This window comes from Oreochromis niloticus, linkage group LG16 (genome assembly GCF_001858045.2).
Source record: "Oreochromis niloticus isolate F11D_XX linkage group LG16, O_niloticus_UMD_NMBU, whole genome shotgun sequence".
NCBI classification, from domain to species: domain Eukaryota; kingdom Metazoa; phylum Chordata; class Actinopteri; order Cichliformes; family Cichlidae; genus Oreochromis; species Oreochromis niloticus.
The window spans coordinates 32,328,680-32,338,662 of NC_031987.2; the positions used below are offsets into that span (position 1 = coordinate 32,328,680).

Here is a 9,983-nt window from a genome sequence, read left to right on the forward strand (position 1 = left end):
TTCTGAGTCAGTGCCTCCGATGGGCTCTTCATCCCATCCGTCCTGGATCATTTGTAGGGCCACAGGGATCCTAGCTTCATAGCAGCCATGCTACTTCAAATATATATATAAAAAAAACATCAGAAAGGACAATGTTTGAAATGCACAGGAAACTATAAACAGGGCTGCACATAAATGGTCCGCAGGTGCGCATTTGCTGTCAAAATAAAAGACGCGTACGAGAGAAGAAGTTGGAACGCTCGTTTGCGTACATAAGATAATCTGGAGGAGGACAGACATTTGTTCAGAACTCTTAAAGATGTCGAAGAAGCAAGCTCCGTGAGCAATTACTTTGGTGTTCCTCCACCACAAAAGAAACGCGTATTCTCTGAATTTCCGGGAATACTTTTATTTTGACAGCGAATGCACACCTGCGGACCACTTATGTGCAGCCCTGACTATAAATCATGTATGTTATTGTGTAAAGATTAATTCTTGATCCATCAGTGTAAGTGGGTCAGTCAGAGTTGCTAAGAATGAAAGTTTCATAGAAGATTCCATAGGAACTGCTTGGGGTCATTTTTGACCCCACTTGTGGAAGAGTGGGGTAGTGATACAAAAACTGCATTTTTTTTAAATTAATGAAAAAATAAATAAAAATGCAAATGGCCTCATGTTACAAACATATTTTATGAGGAATACCTGGAATATGAATATATTACAACTTTGCATTTTAAAGATTTTGAAGAAAAACAACCTAATTATTGTGCTATTATTATTGTGCTATCTACTGTACAATATAAAGCGCCTTGAGGCGACTTTTGTTGTGATTTGGCGCTATATAAATAAAATTGAATTGAATTGAATTGAATTAAGGCAGGGGTCTGCAACCTTTAACACCCAAAGAGCCACTTGGACCCGGGTTCCACGCAAAAGAAAACACTGGGAGCCGCAAATACTTATTGACATCTAAAATGAAGATAACACTGTATATATTGTTTTTTATCTTTATGCTTTGTGTGAACAACTAAGGTGTGTTGCTTATGAAATCCATGAAGTGCTACAGAGAAAATTACATTTTATTTATGTAATTAACACATTTTGAACTCTTAAAGAAATATAACAAAAGGAAAGACACCCAGCTGAACTAAAATGATCCAGCAAACAAAAACTGTTGTCAGCCGCCATCCTTATATCGCCTTTGGGCTGTTGGAGCCTTGACCTGACTCTTAAAAAATAACTGGAAAAAAGCTCTATGCTGCTAAAAGATGAAAAATAGATATTTGCAAAATTCTGCCTAAATATGTATTTTACCTGGTTACTGTGTGTGGCGGGGCGTGGTCTGCAGCGCCGCTGCAGGGGATGCGGACGCACCTGAGCGACACCCGCAATCACGCCTCGCCGCCTTTACGTCTGCGCTATCTATGCTGTTGTGTTGGTATGTGTCGGGCTGTGAGCTGCAAAGCTACAGCCGGCTGTATGCGTACAGCAACCGTGTGTGAAAAGTGGTCAATAAAGACATGCTGAAAAGCGTGTTCATGGAAACATCGTCGGGTCTGCCGTGGTATGTTTACAATAAGACTTCTGCTCCTGAACCTCAGCGCACAGCGTCTGCAGATCGGGGATATACGAAGTCACTTTCATCTTTACGCAGGACTGTAAGCTGTCATCTGTGAGGCGTGAGCGGTGTTTGTTTTTAATATAGTTCACGGTGGAGAACAGCTGCTGACATAATGTGGATCCGAAGATCCATAATTGGCCTACCTGGGGTTGAAAGTCTCGATAAATGCACGGCGTTTCGGCGGGTACACCGGCTTCCGCGAGTGTGACGCTTATTTTGAGCGATGAAAAAATAATAGAATATAATTTTATTTTTATATTTCAAAATCACAATAATCTTCCAATTTAGAACTACAAGTTAAAAAAGAACTAACATAAATAAAATACACTTCAGCGAAATACTTCTAATTTATTTTCCCAAACCACGCGGAGCCGCACTATAAGGACTAAAGAGCCGCAGGTTGCCGACCCCTGATCTAAGGGTTAAGTAATCCAAAGTATTCAGAATACGTTACTCTCATTGAGTAACATAACGGAATACGTTACAGAATACATTTTGGGGCATGTAATCTGTAGTGGAATACATTTTAAAAGTAACCTTCCCAACACTGTTAGTTCATTACTAGGCCTCTGGAGAAGTATGAGACATGTTGAGGAGGTCATTTAGCCATTTAAATCAGCTGTGTTGGATCAAGGACACATCTAAAACCTGCAGGACACCGGCCCTCGAGCCCTGGAGTTCCCCATCCCTGCTGTACATAATACCATCAGTGGGTAGGAGTCATTTTGCCAAAGCATAAGCAGCTGACAAAAAAGCCCTGCAGTGTATTCTGTGGTCCTCTAATTAAATTTAGTGGATCATAAATTAAACACTGGCCTTGTGATGGGGACATACTGGGTTTCTAAATGGTCCCAACATCTTCATAAAGGCAAACAGTGCTCACTTTGGTCCCAAAGTTAGAGCCATGCCTGACTTGGTGTGATGATTATTAGCCGTTTACTGAGGTTAAACATTAAAGCCCACTTTGACAGGAACTACTGTAGCAAAACACTGGACACAGAGACCTTTCTGCAACAATAAGGCCTGAATGGCTTGGAAACAGGTGGGAGCGACTGGACAAACTGTGTATATGCAGAAATCTGTACTTAAACCTCCATCTGCTAATGTTTATGCACAAGTTTCATCTGTATCGTTTTCACAGTTGTACTAGCAAGACATCTTCAGCTTCTGCCTGGATTGTTGAACAGAAGGTGAGCTATGGTTGAGAAGACAAACTTAACCCCAACTTGCTTTACTAAACTGATTCGTGGAGACTACATAGCAGAAACAAACATGAATCTGCACATCAGAATAAGAGTTTATTAATGAAAATTATAAAAGAAATCACAATTAACATCTACACAAGAGTAGTGGAACCATCACTGCTGTTTGGAATAAAGTAGCAAGACAAAGATCACTCTCTGGTTGCCTTCTGTGAGTGCTGTGCCACGATGAAGCTGGAGGAAACGAAGGATTTCACATCTACTCCGTAGCAAAGGATCCCGAGCCCCTCACATACAATCAGCTGTACACTCTGATGCAGAAACGTGACTCAGTAAACATTCAGACTACACGGGCTCCTGATGACCCTCCACTTCTGGTCACTTAGGCACTCTTTGTCCAGTTGTAACAAGACAGGATGGAGAAAGGCTCCATGTATGTACGAAAACTGTTTTAATTCAATCACAGATGAATTCAAGTCAATCACAGACAACACATACAAAAAAACAAAACAAAAAAGACAAGAGTGAAGGACAGATGCTGCGGCTCTGTGGTCCATTTAAGGATAGTTACAGTTTATTCCACCCTGCTTATTTCCCTTTTGGATCGTGCCGTAGAGGTTCAGGGTAACAAGGAGTTGCCACACTAAACTGCAGATAAACTGCCGTCCATCTTTCAAAGAACATTGGACTTGTGCAAAATCCATACCCTCCATTTATGGAAAGCAATCCCAAGTGAACCCAACATGAAACCTGAAACACAGCCTCCCGATGAGCAGGTGAGAGCTGTGTTTCTGAGTACAGCTGGGCCACTGTGAAGAAGGCCGCTCTCACTCAGAGGAGACAGCCGATGAAGGGACACAAGAGGACGGAGACCCAGATGTTCTGGAGTTTAGAAGCTTAACTCCTTGTTTCCCTACAACGGATGTAGTGAGTACAAAGTTTATGACCTAAAGACCCACATGGGAAATACATCAGGTAGAAATAAACCAGGACCATCCTCAAATATGAACACTGCTGAATTTCCTTCTTCACTGGTATTAGTTTAAGTCTGTTGAGCATTCGACGAGGAGTTAAGTGCTAATGGAAAAGGTTGGAGGAGGACTCTAGTGTAGCAGGTGGACTCGGTGGGCTCTCAAGTCTTTTGAGCATTTATCAAACATTTGCATCTCTGACATCTTCGTCGTCAGTCCGTCCATCACTGTGGGCAGAGCTCAGTGGGGGCAGTTCTCCAGCTCCACTAAGCTCCTGATTGAGTCTGTACACAAAGATCAGGAGGAGTGGCTCAGAAACCCATTCCACCCCCCATACCGCCCATGCCCCCCATGCCCCCCATGCCACCCGGCATTTCCTTCTCCTCCTTGGGGAGCTCTGTGACGACAGCCTCAGCAGTGGAGAGCAGAGATGCTACTCCTGCAGCATCCATCAGTGCTGTCCTCACCACCTGTAAGAGGAGGAAATGAAAAGTTAAATCTCCTCCATAATCTGCCATGAACAAAAACAAGAAAACAAAAAGATATATATCTGTGAAGGTTCTCTTTGAAAAAGATATATAGCATCCATCTTGCGGGTGAATGTGATTGGCTGAGCTGTACCTTTGTGGGGTCGATGATGCCCTTCTCCACCATGTTGACGTACTCTCCCTGCATGGCGTCGTAGCCCATTTCAGGGGATCCCTGCAGGATCTTTTCCACTACGAGTGAACCCTCCACACCTGCGTTTTTGGCGATGGTCATGGCAGGAATACGGAGCGCCCGTCTGATGATGTCCACACCTGTTTAGATCGAGGCGCTCGTTAAAACCGAAGCACGTATGTAACTCTACGAGCAGGGGCGGTACCGTGAAGAGGCCGAAGCACGATCTTACCGATCTTCTGGTCAGAGTTGGCAGGTTTGAGGGCGTCGAGGGCGGGGATGCAGCGCAGCAGGGCACAACCTCCTCCAGGAACAATGCCCTCCTCAACAGCTGCCCTGGTGGCATTCAGAGCGTCTGTCACGCGGTCCTTCTTCTCATTCACCTCCACATCACTTGTTCCTCCCACCTGAAATAGAGCAAAGGTGTCACAGATTTGCTTCTCCACAGGAAACACTGCTCATCGACAAATGGTGCCGAATCCAACCTTGAGCATGGCGACTCCATCCGAAAGCTTTGCCAGCCTCTCATTGAGCTTCTCCTTCTCGTAGTCACTGGTGGTATTCTCCAGCTGCTCTGCGATCTCTGCTGCGCGTTTCTCAATCTCAGCAGAGCTGCCTCCTCCCCTCAGCAGCAGGGTGTCGTCTTTAGTGATCTGCACCTCGCCGACCTTGCCGAAGTCATGAGCCTGGATGTCCTCAAGAGCCAGGCCCAGAGCCTCATCCCCAAACACCTACAGACACACAAAGGAGGACATACCATCAGATGGCAGTTCAGATATAAAAAGAGTTGCCACACTTAAGACTGATGAGAACCTACAGTCCCCCCGGTGGCGATGGCCATATCCTTCAGCTGGTTCTTCCTGTTGTCGCCAAAGCCTGGGGCTTTAACTGCTACCACCTGAAGCCCAACCTTCAGCCTGAAAAGAAATGGAAAAAAAATAAATAAATAGCTACACATTCAAAGTTCCCTCAGTGTAGTTTCCTTTTTTCTTAACCTGTTATCATGCATCTCAGTCCCCGACTTCACAACAACAACGTACCTGTTGAGAACCAAGGTGCTCAAAGCTTCTCCATCCACGTCCTCTGCCACAATAACCAGAGGTTTACGGTGCTGGTTGGCAATTTCCAGAGCTGGCACAATGCTCTGGACACTGGAGATCTTCTTCTCACTCAGCAGCAGGTAGGCATCCTGGAACTCGCACTTCTGGCCTGGTAGAAATGGGAAAAATCAAGACTTGGTACATGAAAACCATTCACAGTTTAATGGTTACAAAACCTGCATGTTTTACTGTTTAGTGTGTTAAACCCAGTCAGCACACAGTATTGAGGTTAGACGGGGACGATTGCAACCTCAGACAAGTTTGAAAGCATGCTTCTGTCTTTTTTTTTTTTTTTTTTTTTTACTTCAAATTTGTCTTTCCCTGATTATCGACGCATTAAGCTACTTTTTCCAAATACCTTCTGCAAAGCTTACACTTTCTCCAGCAGGGGGCAGCACTTAACAAGTCAGTGTGTTGAGATGTTTTTGGAACCACACTGCTGTTGAACTTTAGACGCTTTACTTAGCTCTAACCCCATTACCTCAGTGGACTTTGCCTATTTTCCAGGTCACCACTGTGAATACAAATACCTTGTCTGGGCTCACTGCACCATCTTGTGGTGCAAACAAGTATTACATGAAATAACACATTTACAAAGTGTCTAACACGCTGATCCAGACAAAACCTATAAAATAAAAATTTAAGAAACTAACATGTTATGCTGGACATTCTTGTCAGGCAACTACAAAGAGTTTAATGGCAACAACTAAAGAGGATAAATAGTTTAGAGCTGGTTTGTTTGTTGCGCTCCTGTAGGACAGTGGGACTTGTACAAGCTTTTCACAGTAACTGGTCATTTTATAATGAGTCCACAGCACCGGTTTATCAGTTAAAACTTTTAGTGAGTAGTAATGCACAGCTGAAACCTGTGTTCAGCAGCCTTACCTTTGGCAGTGTTGATGAAGTAAGGTGAGATGTAACCACGGTCAAACTTCATACCCTCAATGATCTCCAGCTCATCATGCAGAGTCTTCCCATCCTGGCAAATTGAATCAAACATTTACAAGCTGTCCTCAAAAAAATAAAAAATAAAAATAATAAAAAAAAAATCAGACAGCGAATATTCATTGGAAGAGTAAATGAGCTTTTCTCCAGCAGGAGGAATTTCTGAAACCAACCTTAACGGTGATGACTCCCTTGCGGCCAACTTTCTTCATGGCATTAGAAATGATGTTGCCAATCTCCATATCTCCATTGGCTGAGATTGTAGCAACCTGAAAGAGCAGACTCATAATTAAAGCTCAATTCCCAAATGCCTGAGACCTCATGGAGACAACAGAAACATTACCGTACCTGTGCGATCTCCTCGGGGGTTGTGACGGGCTTTGAAAGGTTCTTCAGCTCGTTGATGATGGTTTCCACAGCCATCATGACACCTCGGCGAATCTCCACGGGATTCGCACCTTTGCTGATGTTGTCGAAACCTTCCTTGGCGATGGCGCGAGCCAGTACAGTGGCGGTGGTCGTGCCGTCGCCGGCCTCCTCGTTGGTGTTGTTGGCCACATCCTGCACCAGCTTGGCACCAATGTTCTTGTACTTGTCCTTCAGATCAATGCTCTTTGCCACCGTCACGCCATCCTTGGTGACCTTTGGACTGCCCCAGCTCTGCTCGATGATGACAGTGCGACCCTGAAACGAGCCAGAAAGTTGTGAGATGAAAAGTTCTGCACAAGTATGTTTCACAAAGACAAATAATCACTCTTTCATCTCCAATATTTTCTGTGCCATTTGTTGCATTACAAGAGGCCTTTAGCATCATCTGATTAATGCATTTTGTTTAACACTTGGCTGATGAAGGACTTAGGCTAGCATATCTGCTTTAGTCCAAATAATGTCTCAATTCTTTGCTGAAATTAAACCTGCTATTGGCAAGAAATTCAGTGATGTTCGTTCTCTGTCTGCGGAGGGCAGTGTAGCCCTTTGTGGCATCAAGTCAAAGTGTACAAATATCTGCCTTAAAAAGCCCCAGTCCCACCCACCTGTGGTTCAAATATATGTATTTATGAGTGCCAACCAATCAGTAAAGTTGGCTTAATGCGAGATAAGGAACTGAAAGCCTACACCAACACTCAGTGTAAGATATCAAGGATCTTTCTGTACTGTCTCCTAGAAAACTACTCTAATATTTAGGGGGGGGGGGGGGATCACAAGGAGAAGGAAATGTGTGACAAAGACTCCTCACATACATGCTCTGTACTTCAGAACTCTTTACTTATGAAACGAGTCGAATTTGAAAACCAAATATTTATGAACACTTCTATTTGTCTTTTTTTCTGCTTTTAATGTTGAAAACTGATCTTAAAAGGAGACTGCCCCTTTGATAGTTTGAGACTTCTAAGGAATAAGTCCTAATACAAGACAGACTTGTGTGTTACAGGAACATTACATGCATCTCTGAGGCTTAACAGGACTACAGTGCTGCATATCAGCAACACTGGGCTCAGTGTTCAAAAGGGGCGTTACCTTTGGGCCCATGGTGACAGCCACGGCGTCAGCCAGCAGGTCCACTCCCTGCAGCATGAGGGCACGAGCGTCAGCCCCAAACTTCACATCCTTGGCGTAGGCTCGTGTGAGGTGGGGAGCCAGCGCCCGGCTCACAGGCCTCACCTGCCTCATGACTGTGGCTAAACGAAACATGACTGTGGGAGGAAAACACAGGTGAGGCCATAATGATGACTCCAAGTATCCCAAAGGTTAATTACATTTCTTCGCATATGTAATAACTACACCCCTAGTGGCCGCAGACGGCATGACATGAGACTTGTGAAGGAATGAATAAAGGAACATTGTACTAAACAGGCCCAGCTTAAACAACAAGGGGGCAGAGTCCCCTGGACTTACCATTAATCTGCAAGTTTAATGGTTTAAAGTGTTACTAATACCGTTTTGGCCTGCCTACATATTAAAAGTAAAGAGGTGCAGCTGAATACATTTTATTAATAGCTGAACGACACAATCTCACAGCCAGAATATCTGAAAATGTGTCAATTAAGTGGTTGAAACTGAAAGATATTTCATTAAGGTACAAAGTAACACACAAACAAACCAAAAAGAGCCTGGAACATTCTAAAAAGGATTAAGAGGTTAGTAAAAATGATAAGGTAGTCCCAGAGCCAACCTGTTACAACCAGTTAGGAAAACCTGTCAGTGACTTCAGTCAGCCAGATCACACCTGCTTAGCGAATAATGAGCATCTTTTAGTCATTGAGTAACATATCATTTATCAAAAACTAGAAATTGTAAATTGTTGAGTACTGCAAGAACAACAAGCTAAGTTTAAATTGTGCAGCAGTATTATGCAAGAGCCCCTTGTCTGGTTTTCTGAGATTTTTAAATGGGGTTTACAACCATGCATTGTTATTAAGGTCTAAGGAACATGGTTGTAACCCCAGATTATCCATGTTTTTAAAGTCGTGTAGAAAGCCCCCCGTGACTTTACCCCAATTCTTGTTGTAATTACTTAAAGTTAAGCTGTATTTAAGCTACTAAGCGACCAATAACTATAGTAAATTCAGTGCAGATGAATATTTAACAAAAAAAAAAAAATTAATCAAGTGCAACTACTTCAAAATATGAGATAGTTGACTATTAAAAGACTCAAATGTTCTAAATGCTTCAGTCTCTTGACTGTTAATTCTATGTGCATTAACCGTGACTGGATTAAGAAACGTCCACCCCACGCGTGCGCTCTTCAGGTCGTGCGTCACAAGGTCAAATTTGTGAAAGCACGTGTGGAAGTGCTTTCTCCATCCGTGCTCATACACGGTCTCACTGCGGGGTTTTAACTGCTTTTAATCACTCGCTCTCTTTCTCTTACTCCAGACGAGCAAAGCACATTTCACAGTCGAGACAATACACTAACAGGGAGAGCACAGAGACAGCTAGCCTGTCGGTTAAAGTCTGTAGTCACACCTTTACTCGCATGTCCTTGCAGTTAGAAGGGGAAGAAATCTGTTAGCGCGGAGCCATCAAACTCAAGCCTCCTGAGCAGCACGCGCAGAATCTACTCTACATAAAAGCTAGCGCTATTCGCGAGTATACGGGCTGTAACGTAAACTGAGCAGCTTCGGATACTTGCAGCAGTGTCCACACTTACCTGTGACTTGAGGTAAAGGCTTACTGCTAGCCGCTCCGCAAGACGGAATGATATAACAACTGGAGGAGAGAACAGTCGTGTGGAGTAACGGAGACAGAACTGCACATGGCCTAGCACATCCGGGTTATGTACCGGCCCGCCCAGACTGTGTATAAACCATAACTACCCAATAAAACTGCTCTTCTGTTAAAATTTATAATAACGTGCGGGCACACTATTACTTGAATTATAGTTTTATATAAAATAAAATCAAAACAGTGTGTAAAATAGGTTAATTAGGATAGAAATATGTAGAATTATAAATTAATGCTCGTTCCTGGGCAGACGGTTCCAGAATTTTCTGGCGTGCCATTG

General features: G+C 43.5%; 1 protein-coding gene across 1 annotated transcript; it reads right to left on the minus strand.

Moving 5' to 3' along the window:
- Positions 1-2,879: 2,879 nt before the first annotated feature.
- Positions 2,880-9,786, minus strand: hspd1 (heat shock 60 protein 1). Its single transcript, XM_003456274.4, has 11 exons — positions 9,630-9,786; positions 7,997-8,172; positions 6,827-7,162; positions 6,652-6,747; positions 6,419-6,512; positions 5,474-5,642; positions 5,251-5,350; positions 4,919-5,164; positions 4,666-4,840; positions 4,395-4,573; positions 2,880-4,243 (listed from the first exon to the last, which is right to left on the minus strand). The coding sequence occupies exons 2-11, from the start codon at positions 8,168-8,170 to the stop codon at positions 4,085-4,087; spliced, it is 1,728 nt and encodes a 575-aa protein (XP_003456322.1). The 5' UTR covers positions 8,171-8,172; positions 9,630-9,786; the 3' UTR covers positions 2,880-4,084.
- Between the last annotated feature and the right edge of the window lie 197 nt (positions 9,787-9,983).